At 38.2% G+C, this 19,589-nt stretch overlaps 1 protein-coding gene across 1 annotated transcript in view; it reads right to left on the bottom strand.

Moving 5' to 3' along the window:
• The window catches only part of DNAH11 (dynein axonemal heavy chain 11), a 228,068-nt gene that overhangs the window by 197,811 nt on the left and 10,668 nt on the right, over positions 1 to 19,589 (bottom strand). The window contains exons 4-10 of the mRNA XM_075827324.1: positions 17,713 to 17,909; positions 13,448 to 13,637; positions 12,305 to 12,404; positions 7,830 to 8,041; positions 5,336 to 5,569; positions 2,813 to 2,980; positions 154 to 270 (exon numbers count right to left, since the gene is read on the bottom strand). Of these exons, the coding sequence (XP_075683439.1) occupies positions 154 to 270; positions 2,813 to 2,980; positions 5,336 to 5,569; positions 7,830 to 8,041; positions 12,305 to 12,404; positions 13,448 to 13,637; positions 17,713 to 17,909 (1,218 nt within the window). The remainder of the gene's footprint in view (positions 1 to 153; positions 271 to 2,812; positions 2,981 to 5,335; positions 5,570 to 7,829; positions 8,042 to 12,304; positions 12,405 to 13,447; positions 13,638 to 17,712; positions 17,910 to 19,589) is intronic.

Below are 19,589 nucleotides of genomic sequence, written 5' to 3'. Positions count from 1 at the left end.
GAGGGTTTATGAGAATACGATTATTGGAAGGAAAAAAATCAAAACTGCGTTTAAACATCTGCAATTCACATGTTTTCTTCATGTTTCTTTTTCTGATTGAGTTAAATTGTCCAAAGTGACGTCATTTGGTCACAACTGAAAATAAAAAATTACCTTAAATGCAGATTCTAAGCCAGAACAGTCTTTAAAAGCAAGACATATCATTGATGCAATTTGAGTCTCTAGGTCTAAAACTTTGGCTTTAAACTCTGTGTAATCATATTCAAACTCCTGTAAAAAGGAACAAAAGGGATTATTTACACTATATAAGATCAATTTCAACATAAATATCATATACACAGTTATTACGAGAATTATTATTTTAAGTGAAGATAGCACAGTAGTTTAAGAAAGAACATTATGATATAATAAACTGAGTAGGGAACATGAACAAAGCATTTTATTGAATATTCAGATACGACAGTATAACAGATGTCCAGCTTCAAATTTACAATAAATATTAACAACGACAAGTAAATATAAATCCATTTTCCTCTTTTTTCAGGGCAATTCAACAGTAATACACCATACACCACTGTGCAAGAGCTATAGACCACCCTTTTATTACGTCAAAGGTGGCCATACACATTAAATTACTGTCAGCCTTACATGCTCAGCTAAGTGTGCGTGTTTATTTCAATAGGGGGTGGGGAAAAGGCTGCGATATTATTTTGTGCTGCAAAAAATATACAATCAGCCGATGAACGACTGTTTGCTCGTTCATTGGCTGATCGTTGCCCTGTTTACACAGGGCAATGATAGGGAACAAGCGTTCATATGAATCCCTTTTTTTATATTACTCTATTATAGATTGAAAGCTCTTGCCAGCAGGGTCCTCACTTCACTTGTTTGACTTGTTCATTAGTTTTGTCACTACGTAATGTCCGAAATGGTTTGTACATGTACCCTCTGCATTGTACAGGGCTGCAGAATATGTTGGCGCCATATAAATAATGATTATTATTACTGTATAAGTGTACCTCAATTGTATTGTCCAAACACGGTGGAAACAGAGCATTAGTGACTCTTTGAAAGTTAAGAATGTAAGGGACACCTCTGGGAATACCTTTTGATAGATTAATGCAGCTGTAAGTGTACAGAAACACAAAATAATATTTTAGGTGATAAAGTGGAGCACTCGAGCAGGGATAGATATATATATATATATATATATATTTATTTAGCATTATAATCAAAACTACATATATAAAGCCAATGACTATTAAAAAAGATAAGCTGTAAGTGTCTTTTACTACTGGAAGTATAGAAATATTAAAGTTGTAGTAGCGAGCACAAAAGTAAAGCGTGAACAAAATGAAATACTGTGTAATGATCTTGTGGGGATTCAAATGCCCTGACTTCCCAGCAGTGTAGCTTTTAGTCCACGGCTTCTTAATTATTGGCCTCATTGGTCATATTCCATTCCAAAAATGGAGGCCTCACAGTTTGAGAAACACTGCATAAGACCACAGGCTATTCGGCTGCTGGCTAGGAATACCTTATCTTGTTCTGTGTCTTTTGTGTTGTCTGGCTCCTGTCATATCCCTTCAAACAGTTGTTGACTGCTAGGACCTCCTCTTGACTAGATCAGCCAGTGAGAGGTTTAGGCAGGTGCAGGAACATGCTGTTAGTTTAGCATGCTGTACGGTAGGTCTGCAGCAGATTTGGCCCTAGTTCCTGATCCAAGTTCCTTGATAGGAGATCCTAATATGCCTTCTGCCAAGGTCTGGCAGTTGCCCTCCTCTAAGTGTTGTCAAGCTTTACCAAGACAATCCCCTACCAATGTCCTTCTACTCTGCTGGTCTATCTTTTGTCACACTATGAATATCAGCTATCATATTGCACTGACTGTCAGATGAAATATGCAACTCCAGATCTGGTGTCTGATTTATGCATAGTACTGTACAATGTAAATAATGTCAGCACATTTTATCTACCACACACTATACCTTATGGCCGTTGCACACAACCGAGTGCCACTCGGGTCTTTTTTCACAGCTTCTGATTGGCACCTGATAGTTTTCACGGACCCATTCACTTTAGCAGGCCAATCGGTTCAGTGAAAACTGAGCTATCTTTCCACGAATCACGGACTGCCCACACTGTGGTGTGCATGAGGCATTAGGCTGAGATCATACGTTGCGGATTTGTTGCAGAATTTGTTGCGGACTTGACGCAAATCTCATCCTTTGAATTGCAAAGTGTAAATCTGAATTGAAACTCCACGACATATCCGTGACGTGTGAACTCAGTCTTTGGCTACATGCACATGTTGCGTAATTTGGTGCAGAAAATCCGCATAAAAACCGCAGGTAAAATCCCCACCTAATAGTGCGTTTGCCGATGTCTTTTTAGGTACGGTTTTTACATTTTGATGCGAATATAGGTGCGGTTTTATGCTGGAGGTTTTGGTGCGTTTTTTTTTACAAACTAGTCAGATACAATTCGCAGGCAGAAATACACGATATATTGACATACAGCGGAATTTAAGATCTGAATTGTGTAGAGGAGATCACTTGTAATCTCATTTACTTTGCTGGTACTATATTATGCTGCAGAATTGTGTGCATTTGGCCTTGTAGTGTTTTTTTTCTTTGTCTCACAAAAAATATTTACTACAGTGTTTTTGTGCATATTTTAATGTATGTTAATAACACTTATAGTAATCATTGCACTCATGGTTTGTGATAAAAAATATAAAAAAAATCCAGAACACACTATGTTGACATTAAGAACCTTTCGAACAAAGTGATTTAGTTAAGGTAAGCAATACCATGTTTGTATAATCTGTTGGATCCTGGGAATTTTCTTTGAACACTTTGCATCTTTCATCAAAATCTTCTTGAAGATGTATGACCTGTTCAGTCAGGGTGTTCCCTTTACTTCCTCCAAACTCTAGTTTTTCTAGTTTTTGAAATTCTATTGTTGTTCTCAGTATATCCTACACAAAAAAAAAAAATAGTACAAAAATAATGTGGTGATTTTACTTGTTTTGTTTTTTTCATAAAAGTTCTCATGTTGTTTTTCCACCTCTTAAAAGGCAATGTACACTTTTCAATGAACTACATTTTTTTTTGCATTAAATCAATGTCTTTTGTGTTAAGGACTTTTCTAATTGACTTTTATACTATTTACAAAACAGCTTCTATGTATCCTATATGCATAGAAACTGTATGGTTCTCTCTCAGCCAATGCCGTCAGTTTTAATAAAAGTCTTTAAAAAAAAGGATATTAAAAATAAATTCGAAAGGTGTACATAGCCTTTAAGGACGCAGCCAGTTTTGGCCTTGTGGACACAGCCCCGTTTTTTTAAATCAGAAATACGTCAATTTATATAGTAATAACTTTGGAATACATTTACTTATCTAAGCGATTCTGAGATTGTTTCCTTGTGATACATTGTACTGTTGCTAACTGAATGCTAGGGTTATGTGCGTGTGTCACAGGACTGATACCATGTTTAGTTATATTCATTAAGGGGCTGTTCACATCTGCATCGGAGGATCTCCGTCGCAGATCTGGCAGAAATGACCAGAAACAATGGTGCAGCATGCTGCGCTATTGTTTCAGGTAAAACCACAGACACCCCAACGGAAAGCCAACAGAACCCATTAAAATCAATGGGTTCTGTCGGGCACAAGTGGTGTGCGTGCTGCAACAGAACCATTGCGTCCGCCATTCCCTTGTTCTGCTCCTCTGACGGAGCAGAACAACAGAATACCCTGAAGCAGATGTGAACAGGGCCTTAGCCTGTGGATGCATTACACAGGACTGATCTGTGGGTTCTAGCATTCTACAGTGAAGAGACCAAGTTCTACTAGATTTCTATAAGAAATGTATGTGAGCAGAATTTCTAGTAAATGTATATTAGAAAACTGTATAATCTCCTATTTTATACAGCATTCTCTTTCATATTAAGTGGTTTAGTAAGAAACAAAAAGTAATACTTGATCCCATCTTTTGAAAGCATAATGTCAAACACTTGATTATTTCTTCCTTTTTTTGGTATTATTATTTGGGTAGCACAATGGCTCAGTGTTTAGCTGCCTTATACTTGGGTCTTGGTCTTTAGTAGAAACACTTGGATTTTGTGCAACAAAACAAAATCAAGAACATGTCACTTCATTGTGTACCAACTTTTATTCAGAGGAGGTGAGGAAGAGATCTGATGTGGGTACAATCACCTTGTGAGGATGTGCTAATTCCCGGCACAACCCCATTCAGCTTTTGGAATAAAGAGAGACTGCATTGGCTGCTTCAACCAGTGGAGGTGCAGAATGCCGACCTGGTCTACATAGGGTATGCGGTTGTAAATGTTTTTATTCAGCATATATTTATGAGCAAAGGACGATATCTGCTTATGTGGAAGTGATATACAGCATATATATGTGGAAGTGATGTATAGCAATGCATAGGTGGTTATTTTCAGCAGTTCTTTTGTGTGTATATATAACGGTTTATGATTTAATTTGAATTGTATTGAGGCTGATGAGGGGGTTAGCTTATAGCCAAAGTGAGTTGCTCATGAATATCTGCTGGATAAAAACGCTTGTTGCCTATCTATCCAGCCTGCTACCTGTATCTTGGCAGCGCTTGTCACACCAAACTATTTGGGTGTTTTTCATATGCATGTAGTTTGTATGTATTCACTGTACTTTAATGGGTTTCCCCCATGTTCCAAAATGGCTTCCTTTAAAAGTGCTAATGAGATTGGTAAAATTGTGAGCCCCACTGAGGCAATAAATGGTGTGAGAGATATAATCTGTGTGCAGTGTTGGAGAATGGTGGCGCTATAATAATGTAAACACCAAAAAAATGAAAAATAGAAGATATGCCAATTTTCTGTAAACACAAATATCTTTGAAAAGCTTATATATTAATTTACTTTATATATACACTATCAATATCAAATTAGACATACAGTAATAGATTCAAGTATTATTAATGTGAAAAACATATGCAACTTCTTACCATAATAGAAAATGTGCATTGAGGCACTTACATTTATTTTAAGGTTCATAGCCTCAAAACGTTAAACGTACCCATATGTTCAATTACACATAATTGTTGTGGTCAATGACAATGTCAAATTAAACTAATTACACTAATAATTATAATTGATTAGAAAAATGTATTATATAAAGTAGAAGGTAAGTCTTATGTAAGCAGAGAATGTAGTGGTTTTTTTTATTTAAAAAAATGTTGTGTAGGTCGGCTCATTTGCAATTCATATATACAAATCTAAGTATTTATAGTGCTCAAATTTGAATAGGAAACAATTAAAAGAATTAAATACCTCAATCTTCATCAAGCGCTCAAGGAATCTGTCATATCTAGCAAACACCAGTTGAGAGCGAAAATCCCAAGGTTTAAATTCATTACTGTCTCGGTAAAATGACCCAAGATTATTTCTGTGACTTTGAAATGAATGCTTGAAGGTCCTCAGGACATTTACTGCTATTTGTACATGCTCTAGTGCTTCCTCGGTTTCCTCTTTGAAAAGATCTTCTGGTGAAAGATACAATATTGCCTACAATATAATGAAAAACAAAATCAGATTTTATGCTAGAAACTGAACAAAATAAATGAATAACAATAATAATAATAATAATAATAATAATAATAATAATACAATAAATCATTTTAGATTCAGTAAAAGGACAGCTGCATGGAAAATGATCAAAAACATCATAATTTTTATCGGATATGAAACTTTTATGAACAATTTTTCATCCATTTTATCCACTATGTACCTACCGTAGCTACGTATCCACTGTTACTATCTACAGCGTCAAGTCTATTTAATGTAAGTACCCATTTATGATAACGTAACTATTTATTGTATCCATCGTTCGAAACGATCTAACTTAAGGCCCTTTTACACGGGCCAATGCTTGGGCAAACGAGCATTCATATGAAATCTCGTTCCCGATCATTGCCCTGTGTAAACAGGGCAACGAATAGCCCGCGAACGAGCAAACGCTAGTTTAGCGGCTGTGTAAACAGGGAGATGTGCTGCCTACATGTGGGAAATGCATGGAGACGAACGATCGTAGTAACATTACTGATCACAGCTCCTTGTAAAAGGAGCAAACGAGTGCCGATCAACGAGCTGTCTCGTTGTATTGGCGCTCGTTTTTATGGCCCATATTGGCCAGTGTAAAAGGACCCCTACAGCATCTGACAGAGAATTAACTTATTAACTGTAAACTAGTATCATCAATATTTTTCTCGGGACAAAGTACAAAAAATTCTTTGTAACTGAATTTTTCAGCTGCTCTTAAAATTTTAAATCCTAAAGGAACACTACAGGTAAAACAAATACTGTGTTATAACTAATGCAGGGCCTGAGGAGGTGGTGCATGACACAGAGAACATTAAATTGATAAATCATGCACCGCCCATCAGGCCCTGCACTCGGCATAACACAACGTATCACTTTTGTCTGAAGTGTTCCTTTAACGTGCACGGTATACCAGGTACTATGTTGGAAGAGTGATACAACCTTAAAATGTCACACAAATTCTTAAACACTTAAAAAGTACCGTATTCCTCTTTGTCTCAAATGTAGTATCCATTTTCAACTTTGATTTTGTTTTTATAGTTAATTGTATTCAACAAAATAAAGGTCATATATGCAAACATCTGGCATTTGTCGTCAGGTGTCTTTAGAAACCTGCCATTTAAACTTAACACGATATAAAGCTCAGTCTTTTATCCTAGGTATTCTATTGGCCGTATGGGCCTGAAACACGTCAGTAATGGTGTTAAATTTTATTGTAATTTTCACATAAAATCCAAACACAAGTGATTTTATGTTTCTCTGCATGCTGGAATCATTATGTTTTGCGGTGTACAAAGTGATGCCCTTCACATCAGTGCATCTGATGAGCTATTGTATTTTTTCTTAGAATTAGCCAACAAATCTAATATTTAAGGCAGCCTACCAAGATCTCAACGGTCGATGCCAGTGGAAAGAAGGATCAGCTTTTTGGAATTAAAGATACACCAATCCTTTGTCCCCCAACAGATAAGCCACTGCCAGAAGTGTTTAGCCAAGAGCTAGCTAATGCGTATTGACAATTTTATGCTAATTGTCCAGTGGTGCAACCATACTATACAGTCATCTCAATATACAAATGTTGTCATCTGTTAGGTTGTGGGACCTGGTATTGCTCCTCCTGCCAGTGCCCTATTGAAGTTACACAGGGACTGGTCTGGGCCTATGCACAAAGTAAAATATTAGCTGTGGCCACAATTCTCTCTGGCTCTGCCAGTGTAATAGCCTCTAACCCAGTGCCTAAGTAAGTTAATTAAGAAAATTAGCCAGAGCCACAGGCAGCGGTCTGGCTTTTATTATTTCATTGCTATGTGCCTGCTTCACATTGCTGCAGTTAACCTTAAAGGCTATGTAAACCTTTGAATGGCATTTTTTATTTTTTTTAAGTGTGTTTGGTGCAACTTTATAAATAGTTTTTATAAAAAATATTTTTACTTTTTGAGATATAGCTGTTCTGTATTCTCTATGCAGGACAGCTGTATCGTTCGCTAAATCCGTTCGTAATATTTTACCTCACATGACAGGTCTCATTATTCTGTTCCTATAATGGAACGGAATAACGTAAAACCTAGCACAGATGTGAACGTAGCCTTACATATGAAGAAAGTACTGAATAAACACATGGCAACATGGAGAAGGAGGACGTCAAATGTGAGATCAATAAATAAGTCAAATCCCGTTCTTTTAATACACATAGCAATTATAAAACAATAAAACAAGATCACAATACCTGATCAATGAGCAAGTTGCAGAACTCTTGTAGTAGAACAATAATCCGTGCAGGAGTGTTGTAATATATGGAGTGACTCCAGATCAGGCAGACAGTGTGGAATAGGGGAGGAATGAAGACATGGATCTGAGGGAAGTCCGTCTCCTCTAATAATCTGATATGTGGATCTAATGTTCTCAAGTGGAGATCAATATCTTCTGCTTCAACCAGAGCTGAAACAAACAAGGATGAGTGACCATTATTGCAACGCTTAATTATTAGATTAGATCATAAAACAGTTAGTAAATATCTTCTGGTTTGCTCCAGCAAGTTAAAAGTACTGTAATCTAACTCTATAAATTATATTAAGGCCCCATGCACACAAACTTATTTTTGCGGCCCCATTCATTTCAATGGGCCCATGCACACAACCGTGGTTTCCACGGTCCGTGCTTTGCCCAGGAGCCTGGACCGCAAAAAGATAGGACAGGTCTTATTACGGACGTATTTTGCGGCCCAGGCTCATAGAAATTAATTCATGCTGCCATGTGCACGGCCCGCGATTTGCAGGCGGCCCGCGGCCGCCCGAGCCGCAAATCACGGCCATGCGCACCACTACGGTTATGTGCATGAGGCCTAAGGAAAAGATCCTGTCAGTGCACCTGCCTTCTCTGATTCAGTAAATCATTGTTTTTCCCATGAAGTAATAGTTCCATTTTTTTTCCCAGAGAATTTTGCACTGTTCGGAATTGGGCCAAAACGTAATGTGAACAAGTCCTAAGTTATACATCGGGAGGATCTCATATCAGGACATATCAGGAGAGCGGACAGGTCCTTTCTAAAAGTACCCTAGGTGTTTAGAGAAACAACTAACTACTGATTGTTTATTCAGGTCCACAACCAAGGGCGTTTATACAGTAGAAGTGGCCCATACCACCTTCCTCATGGGTGATGTAAACCAAGGCGCTCACTCCGTCAACACAGATAACATTAGCAAAAAAAGAAGACACCAGGCTTAGGTTCCGGTTACACTTAAAATAGAGGGAGAAGGCAGTTTGAAAGTGCTAGGGGGTGCTTGGTGTCCAGGCATGGTGCTGTGCAATCCTGGATTCGACCAGCAAATAGAAGAAGGTCTTATTTTGGACAAGTGGAATCCCAATGTAAACGCATTACACATTTTTATATAAGACACTTGTTCCATTTTATAACAAAAATTGATTAAAAATTAAAGTTTTAATACTTTGCAAAAATGATACCCAGTGAGAAAGTTTGAACATCTCCTATGTCCGTATCTATAACACTGGAAGATAACTAATCCTGGACTAAATATTTAGCTGGCCTCTTAATAAATTTGTAGAATTTTTCCATATCTGACAACCAGAAATGAAATTTAATTCTGCTGTGAATGGGTATAGATCTACTGCAATATTTTTTCAATTTCCACTTATTCTACATAAATACTAAATCTGGACTAAACTACGTCTCCTTTGAAGACCATTCAAACTTTTGTCACCACTTTCTAAATTTGGTGAGTAATGAGAAAAGTCGCAAATGTTACCGCTAATATGTTGCACGTCATAATTTGCAAGATATACAGAGGTAGCAAACTTGAAATAAAAATGTAATTATCACATACCATTGAAATGAATGGCATATTGTACAGAAAGTGTTAATTTAACGCTTGCTATTTCTGTAGCAGCGCAGTGTACGCCAAAAACTTGTGTCGTTTTTTTTTCCACTAGAAAATAAATTAATATTATTAGCAAAATGACCATAGGAAACGTAAAAAGTAATGATGATTGGTGTCCTGCATGGAAACCTGACTATGTTTGTGATGACGAGGCATGCATGTCATCTGAATTCATACTTGGACTTTATAGGAATGGTAACTAGAGACCCCAGGACCTTGCACAATTCAAGCATTTTTTATTTTTTTTTGCTGCATGGCAAGTGGACAAAAAGATTTGTCACAAATTAAACACCCTGCAGTGTAGAAGTGGAAGCCTCGTGTGTTATGAAGTAAATAATGGCGCCATGCCAATGTCAGTCCAGAAAAACATTTCCCCACAAAAGAGAAAAAGACCTTGAAAGTATTTAGTCCAAATGGAAGCTAATTACAACAGACTAGCATCAAAGAGTTGAAGCATGTCTGAAGAAAAGATTTTGTCACTTCCATTGTGATATTAACATGTATTTTTAAGAAATGATTTAATTGGGTAATGACCTATTAATAATTTCCTCCACAGTATGGCTCTTATCATGTCATTCAGAATAATGTTAGACTCAATTAAATAATTTCTGTACCTTAAGAAGATAAAAACAGACTTGCTTGGATCTAAAGAAACTGACCCTGGAATCTAAAATAACCTATATACAGGTCAACTCAGAACAAAATCTAGTCCTATAAACAATAACTTATCTTCCCACAACTTTCCTCCAATCTTACCTACTAATGGCTGTGATTTATTGTTTCATACGAAATTAAAACCTGATTCTTCAGGCCTAATTTACACAAACTAATATATGTGGGGTTAGTGACTGCCATTCTGCCCTGGGTGATTTTAATTAGTTTAATGCTGGTTCCTGTTTCCCCAAGTATATTCTGAACGCTCAGACCCAGAGTAGGCTGTATGTCCAGTGTAGGGATCCACCTTATAAGTGAGGTCGTCTTGTCGTGGCAGGTAGGCTCACATAATTTGATCAAAATGTGCCCTAAGAACCTCACTATTGTAAGGAGATTCAGCAGCAATGCATATTTATATATAGTGTTTTAGGTGGCATTGGTGTTTGCATAGCGCGGTCGTCATTTTCTTGCGGGTTGTTTTGCAGTCACAGGCGTACTTGCACCTATACATGTTTTTTAATTTTGCTGGAATGTGCGGATTAAACTTTCTTGTGTTCTAAAGGCTATTATGGGATATGTTTAAGTCATGAATTATCATAACCTTTTCATGACATTTACGTTAAACGGATGCCATAATAGCCTATGAGTGACAGATACCACTGTTAGGCATCCATCACTGATAAGTTATTAGGGCACCTGTTTAACGGAAAGGTCATGAAAGGCTTATGACATACAGTATATGTTTAACGGATGCCTGTGACATATACTATACGTCATCCATAGGTTCCCATGTTAAAAATAAGTATATCACGCAGAATAATTAATTTATTTTTTTGCGGGATCCCGTTGGAATAGTGTGGTCTACTACTTTATAACATACCTGAAAAAAATGTATACCGACGTATACCATCCCAGCAGAGGTCAAAATGACACTGTATCAGCCTCCGTCAGGCTAAAGGGGCCCTATGGAGATGTTTAGCATGTATGTTGGGAATTTTCCTGGTGTACATGATAAACGTACATCTCAAACATGATGTGAACAGGTCCCAAGACTCTGATTTAATCAGACCTTTGCCGTGTACGTCGGAAGTGTACGTTGGCAGGATTTCCTGATGTATACCTTTCACGGATTCCACTGTATAGGCGTAAACTCCCATAATAGAAAAAAGGTATACTGTGCAGTATGCATTTTTTTGCGGGTTGCCTCTGTATGGAATAGCGCAGCAGACTACGCTATTTCAAACAGTAGAAAAAAGGAATATTGAAGAATACCAGCCTGACGGACGCCAAAAGGCTCTCTGTTAGGTGAATAGGGGCCTATGGATATGTTTAGTGTATGCGCCGGGAGCTTGCCCGATGCATAAAACAAGCGGACCTTGAAAACGCAGTGTAAATTCCACCTTATTCACAAACATGGCAGCCGTGAATGTGCAGTGCTAGGTGGGATTTTGAGAATGTTCCATCTTTCAGATATATGTGTGTGGGATTAGGATATGATATTTGGCTTCCAGCAGTGCAAATCAATGCAGGTAGAGGGTCAAGAAAGACCTTGTTGGGAGAGATAGAATAGGCTTAAAGTCCTTTTACATGAGCCAATGATCGAGCGAACAAATGCTCGTTTCCGATCATTGCCCTTTTTAAACTAATTAGATCTTTTATGTGGCCAACAAAAAAGGTCACTTCTCAGCAGCACATCTCCACGTGTAAACAGCGGATGTGTTACCAACAAGATGCAAATCGTTTTAACAATCTTAGGGCCCCCTACATTACGATCATTGCTCCATTTAAATAAAGCAATGCTGTGTAGTCGATCAGTGCTCATTTACCATGCAGAAAATCTGCCAGTGTTAAAGGTCCCTCATAAGGAGATCTGCAAAAAGGAGAGTGAGAGAAGATGGCAGGGATCTACGGGAAGAATGCGTAGAACAGGGTGGCTGGGACTTGCAGGACCTCCAGCTAGTTTATTCCTATTTTTCTTCCATAGTGATGAAACCTGGCAGTTGAGATTGAATAAATTGGCATTTATGAACAGCCTCTGGTGGTCATAAGAAGTTTAAAATCATAGAATACATGCCTGGATTTTTGGAAAAATAGTGGTCCTAAACGGTCAATACATAGAAAGTAGATAATGTTCTGTAACTGGTGAACATACCATTTTTAACCTCTGTAATTATGTTCTGTAGTGTTGGATAGTAACTGCTCTCTTTTTCTTTCAAGATGACAGACATTTTCTGAACAACAGGCGCCTGGAGCTACAAATGGAAAAAGAGAAATTTAAAAAAAGTGCCAATACAAACTATTGAGAAGGCTGAATGAAAAAGTGACGATCCCCCTTTGTAAAATGTGAGTAGCAATACAGACTGCAGTCCTTAAAGATTTAATGCAGATTTCCAGTGACTAAAAAAGGAAAAACATCAGGATATGTGCCATAGGGTATATAATAAAAATGCTGTGTTTATTTAGCTTAGGGGAATAAGCAGCCCCTCTATCTTCAATATGATTATCACTGTCATTTTTCCACCTAATTCAATGATCAAGCCGGTAATTAGGCTGTGTAGGGTGGGAGAACTGACAATTACAAACCACATACATTTTATTTGATATCAACAAGGATGATAATGACTGTATAAAGTACTTAACAACAACAGAAACAGAAGTACAGAAAAATAGTAGTTCAATAAAATGCGCACGTATTAGAATAGTACAACTAAATGTGCACATGTCAGATCATTACACTACATATATTAAGGTAAGCTGAAACGAGCTAGTACTGGGCGCCTCAATGCTTAAAATAAGGCTATATTCAGACGAACGTGTTCGAAATTGAACGTGAAAAACAGCTGTCTTTAAAGGATAACTAAACTTTCAGAAAACTTCTGACATATCAGAGTGACATGTCAGAAGTTTTCATTGGTGGGGGTCCGAGCACTGAGACCCCCAACGATTGCTAAAACAGAGCAGCAGAAGTGCTCGGGTGAGCGCTGAGCCGCTTGGTTTCTGATCAGCTTTTCTCGGAAAGCCGATGCATCGGTGTACGTACTCAATAGAAAGTTTATGAGTCCGTACACTGTTACATCGGCTTTCCAAGAAATACCGATCAGAAACTAACAGGCTCATCGCTCACCCAAGTGCATCTGCCGCTTCGTTTTAGCGGTCGGTGTGGGTCTCAGCGCTCACACCCTCACCGATCAAAACTTCTGACATTTCACTATGACATGCCAGAAGTTTTCTGAAAGTTTAGTTACCCTTTACAAAAAAAACACAACAATAATAAATTGTAAAATGTTCTACATACCTGATCATAAATTCCAGCAAGATTCTCCCTTCTTTCTTTCCAAAAATGAAGCTCTGATGAGGGTCCTGGATTGAGACCTTTTAAAAGGGGCTGTGCAGAATCTGTTTCAATGACATCTCTCAGCTGATATGACCACTTTATCAGCATTGATTCAAATGCATGGAGCGCTTCTCTGTCTAACACATTCTCTCTGCAAAAAAATTCTAAAATATCATGAGGATACAAGGCAAAAGGTGGATGTTCAACCAAAAGCAACATCTGTATTGAGTCTGTATGTTCTCCCTGTATTTATGTGGGTTTTCTCAGGATAGTTCACTTTCCTCCCACTCTCCCAAAACATACAACTACACCGTGTTCCAAATTATTATGCACATTGGATTTAAGTGTCATAAACATTTAATTATTAGTTTTTCAATTAAACTCATGGATGGTATTGTGTCTCAGGGCTCTTTGGATCATTGTAATCAATCTCAGACACCTGTGATAGTTAGTTTGCCAGGTGTGCCCACTCAAAGGAAAACTACTTAAGAAGGACGTTCCACATTATTAAGCAGGCCACAGGTTTCAAGCAATATGGGAAAGAAAAAGAATCTCTCTGCTGCCGAAAAGCGTGAAATAGTGCAATACCTTGGACAAGGTATGAAAACATTGGATATTTCAAGAAAACTTAAGCGTGATCATCGTACTGTGAAAAGATTTGTGGCTGATTCAGGGGACAGACGGGTTCGTTCAGATAAAGGCATAATGAGGAAGGTTTCTGCCAGACAAATTAATAGAATTAGGAGAGCAGCTGCTAAAATGCCATCGCAAAGCAGCAAACAGGTATTTGAAGCCGCTGGTGCCTCTTGAGTCCCGTGAACCTCAAGGTGTAGGCTCCTCCAGAGGTTTGCAAGTGTGCATAAAGCTATTATTCAGCCAACGGTTGCAGTGGGCTCAGAAATACATGAAGACTCATTTTCAAACCGTGTTGTTTACTGATGAGTGCCGTGCAACCCTGGATGGTCCAGATGGATGGAGTAGTGGATGGTTGGTGAATGGCCACCATGTCCCAACAAGGCTGCGACGTCAGCAAGGAGGTGGCGGAGTCATGTTTTGGGCAGGAATCATGGGGAGAGAGCTGGTAGGCCCCTTTAGGGTCCCTGACGGTGTGAAAATGACCTCTGCAAAGTACGTAGAGTTTATGAATGACCACTTTCTTCCGTGGTACAAAAAGAAGAACCGTGCCGTCCGTAGCAAAATTATCTTCATGCATGACAATGCACCATCTCATGCTGCAAAGAATACCTCTGTGTCATTGGCTGCTATGGGCATAAAAGGAGAGAAACTCACGGTGTGGCCCCCATGTTCCCCTGACCTCAAACCTATTGAGAACATTTGGAGCATCCTCAAGCAAAATATCTATGAGGGTGGGAGGCAGGTCACATCAAAACAGACGCTCTGGGAGGCTATTCTGACATCCTGCAAAGATATTCAAGCAGAAACTGTCCAAATACTCACAAATTCAATGGATGCAAGAATTGTGAAGGTGATATCAAAGAAGGGGTCCTATGTTAACATGTAACATGGCCTGCTAAGTTTTTTTTTATTGAATGAGCTTTTGATTTCTGTTAATATGACCTCCTGATGCTGCAAATTCAACAAATTACCATTTTAGTTCTCTTTACAACCTTTAAAATGTTTTGATCTCTGTTGTGCATAATAATTTGAGACAGTGCATTTTGCGTTTTTTACTTCTAAAAAAAAATCAGTTATCATTAGGAGATTTGTTCAATAAAATTCGCATTATACTCCAACGGTTGATGGCTTGAAGATTATACTGACTGTCATTTGCATCGACTATTTAGGAAAATCAGCGAAAAATAACATTTGCATAATAATTTGGAACGCGGTATAAGTTAATTGGCTTCCCACGAAACTGGCTCTAGTTCGTATGTGCTTGAGTTACAGTATTTAGAATGTGAGCCTCAGTGGAGACAGGGACTGATGTGAGTCATTTCAATCTGTGTACAGCACTGCAGAATATGGTGGTGCTATATAAGCAGTGGGAAATAAATAGACTATTGAACAGTAAAGTATGAATGTGGTCAAATAATTATAGATTTAGGATCTGTGGAAGTCCTGTGCTCTCGTATCCTCAGCATACGGTCTTATTATTTATAACAAAATACTGATGTCTGTCTTTAGGATGTTTACACAACACTGCTCTGACAATGTTGGTAAAGACATAGTTGTTTTTTTTTAACTGTATATAATATTAAAAGGTAAATCCAAGATTAGATCAATAATAGGTGGTAAATCAGAGCTACACCAAATATTATGACCTTTATGAGCCATTTAGAAGACTCCATGTTGTAATTGTGCCATAAGCATATTACGTGAAACAAGTCCAAAGAGTATTTTCAGCTGCAAAATATTATAATATAAGTGTATAAATACAGTATATGGGGTGATTTAGACAAATTTTCATATGCAAACTCAAATATTAAAATGTATATTTCTCCAAGACAGGTCATGTCTCATGATGATTGGGCTTGGAAAATGTTAAGATGCATAAATACCTAATATTTTATGTTATATGTTCATCCTGTGTAGGGAATGGGTGATAGAACTATAAGGCTGGGTTCACACAGAGTTTTTTGCTGGCAGAAAATCTGCCTCAAAATTACAGTTGGAATTTTCAGGCAAATTTTGATCTGCCTGCACGCCGATTTTCGCTGCGTTTTTCGCCCGCGGCCATTGAGTGTCGCGGGCAAGACACAACGCTAAATACTCTCTTTCTCTGCCTCCCATTAATGCTAATGGGAGGTCAGAGACGTAAATGCCCGAAGATAGGGCATGTCCCTTCTTTTTCCCGCGATAGAAGTAAAAGGGTAACAATAGTGATATGTTCACCTATAAGAGTTGTGCTATTCAGACACAGCTCTGATGTACACGGGGATTAAATAGCCAATGGTATTCTGCTGCCACGGTCCGTTCCACTAACCAGGTGAGTTACCGCCACAATTAGGAAGAAAGGAGAGAAAAGGTGGACCACAATACGGCGCTGCTATACATGTAATAAGGCCCAATTAATTGGGTTATGTTCACACGGGCAAATTGTAGGCATAATTCAGAGAGTAATACACATTGAAATACACTTGCAATACGCCTAGAAACAGCTCCCATTAATTTCAATGAGAAATACAGCTTGTAATTCAGACGAGGCATATTTTTATGCCGCTAAATACAAATACGCCGCGTAAAGATACGCCTCAAAAAAATTAGTAGCATGTCACTTTTTTTGCATTTTTGAGGCAAATTTTAAACATTTTCAATGGACTCAAAAGCGTTTGGCAAAACGTGGGAACGGTTTCTAGGCATATTTTAGGGCGTATTACGTACCGTAAAATACACCTGCCCGTGTGAACATACCCGAATAGGAAACACAAATCATTTACAATGTAAGAAGTAAGGTATACATATAAACCCTATGTTGATTTTTAATTTTTAATTTAAGTGTCTCTTCATTAGCACCCTTATGCACTGGAGGCGGCACACAGAGAGCTCTGCAGTTGAGAAGTACGGAGGGACTTCATGTGCCGCAATATGGTGGTCCGTCAGCTGTTTGGAAATGTTCTCCTCTAGAAGCAATGGCATGCATTATATGGAATGCAATTAAGCAGGTCACTTTTTTTTCTGTTGCATTCATACGTAATCCAACAGAAAAAAAAATACTCTGTATGAAATCAGAGACAACCAGAGGTACAGCGAGGCCTAATGCGCCTCTATGGATGCCATACTATGGGTCTATAAAACACAGAGCCATAATAGGGACATGTGCATAAGGCCTAATGCACTTGTTCCTTCCTCATTAAAGGGGTTTTCCCATCTTAGACATTTATGGCATATCCGCTTGCTCGGCTATTTCCGTACCTCCCATTGAACAGAATGGAGAGATCCATGTGCATGCGCGACCCTCTCTACACTAGTCTGTGCCTGGAATCTGCGGCTAAAGGCCGCCACATTAGGTGAAATGGGGGTCGGATGACCACCGTTCTTGATATCCTATGGATATGCCATATAGATCTAAGATGGGAAAACCCCTTTAAGCACTACTTGGTTCTTCCCAAAGGGTTTAATTAAAAAAATAAAAGCTTTATCAGACATGCTGCTGTGTTTATTTTAGATCTTGCAGTTTGCTTTACTCTATGCGGTTTGTCTTTTTTTTTTTAATCAGAAATACTGGATATTGGTAAGTTGTCAAGAGTAGAACGGCATTCTCTTACTTTTTTATTACACCATGCTGGTTTGATCCATTTGTTCCTAATTTGGTAGGAAGGGGTAAGATTGTTCTTCCAGACAGAAGCCCTTTCACTATAAGTATTTTATTCTTCAGAGACTCCACATAAAGCTCCATATCTTGTGAAATGACACTCGGCAAAGACTTGGAACTCTTCTTATTAGAAAGGACAGGCATCAAGACCTGGGGAATATATGACACAATTAGAGAAAGCACGGCAACTTCATCAAAAAAGTTCATACAGTTCACAAAGGAAGAGCGTCACATTTTGTCTGATAGTCTGGAGTTACCCTGTGCAGGATAATTAGTGGAGGGGACTTATTGTGAAATAGTATGGAGGTGCCAGGTGCCGGCATTACCTTTCAGGCTTTCTTTTATAGTGCTCATTAAAGTATTGAATAGATTCCACAGAATAGGTCACACGTTGGTTCTTCACTGTTGGACAGTGCTCCTTATGGGAGTTTGACAGAAAGTCTTACAAGTATAAGGAATGAAAGCGAAGTGAATGGTTAGCAAACACGAAGCACATCAGGAAAACCACTGAGCAAGATTCTAATTTTCTGTTTTTAATAAATCTACATATATGTAATGCATTGTATACCAACAAATTCTACAAATTTCCATATGGCTTTCCTGTATTTTTGCCAGAATAGTGTAGTCTGCAGTGCTATTCTTGCCGCCACAAGTACAAGTACCCCAACGATCTCCATTAAATGGAGTCAGTCAGGATTCATCTCTATCCAATTGAGAACTGAGCCGTCATAAAAACAGATGCCATGACAATAGTGTGAACAGAGCCTAATTCAAACTGCCTCTGTCCTCAGTGGGGCGCACAGTTTAACTTCTGTATTTCAGATATTAAACATGTGCCAAGGCCAGCATTGTGTATACGTGGGCATTGTACCTTAATATGACCTGGACAACATCTGGATGGAGTGGTTTTATTTCCTCATTTACATGGGTTACTTCTAAGTACTCTAGTTTTCTGCAATACACCACATATATATGATAAATAGTTTTGTCTACCTATGAAATTGAGCTAAGCATGTGTGAATGCACCTGTGATGGGAAAATTAACTTTTAGTGACAGAAGTAAATGAACTATAGGCCTCATGCATAAAAAAAAACGTTGCAATATTAGACTAGATTCCCACACAGCGTTTAGATGTGTTATTGTGCGTTTTTCAGTGCGGCCAGATGTTACATTACAGTCTATAGTAAAATATTAAATGCAAAACAAAGAAACTGTGTTTTGGTTTGTGGCATTTTTGAGGCAATTTTGTGGTCAGTGGCGTTTTTTTCCAAAACGCAGAATGCTCTGGGTATGGCTTTTTAGGCGTTTTTTCCATAGGCTTCTCTATAGGACTTCAAAAACACCATTAAAAGCTCACGTACAAAATGACACCAAATTAAAAATGCCACTAATAATGCCATAAAAATCTTACATTTGAAAAATGCTAGAGTTTTTAGTAGAGTTTTTGGTTGCAGTTTAAAACGCAAGAAATTTTGTGTGAAGGAGGCCTTTACCCTTGTATAGAAGTACTCTAAAGTGAACACTGACAGCCCAAGGACTGCGTCCGGGCTCTAACCTCACTTAATGGAGGTGAATCCAGAAATGTAGCACTGGTATTATGGAAACATATCCTAAAATAAAGACATGCAACAATGGTTTATCCAAATGTAGTCCCGGCATAAATGCACCGCTTTATACTCGGATGCTGTAACAAGTTGGGAAACCTTTCAGTCATTCTTTACAAATTAAGAGTTTGTATATGAACGTGGAGAATCAGGAACAGAACTGAACACTGCACCTTACACATCAGTGTACAATACAGGATATCGCTACTTAGTTAGATATAAACA

Source organism: Rhinoderma darwinii, chromosome 5 (assembly GCF_050947455.1).
Source record: "Rhinoderma darwinii isolate aRhiDar2 chromosome 5, aRhiDar2.hap1, whole genome shotgun sequence".
NCBI classification, from domain to species: Eukaryota; Metazoa; Chordata; class Amphibia; order Anura; family Rhinodermatidae; genus Rhinoderma; species Rhinoderma darwinii.
This window is presented reverse-complemented; position numbering and strand designations above follow the sequence as displayed.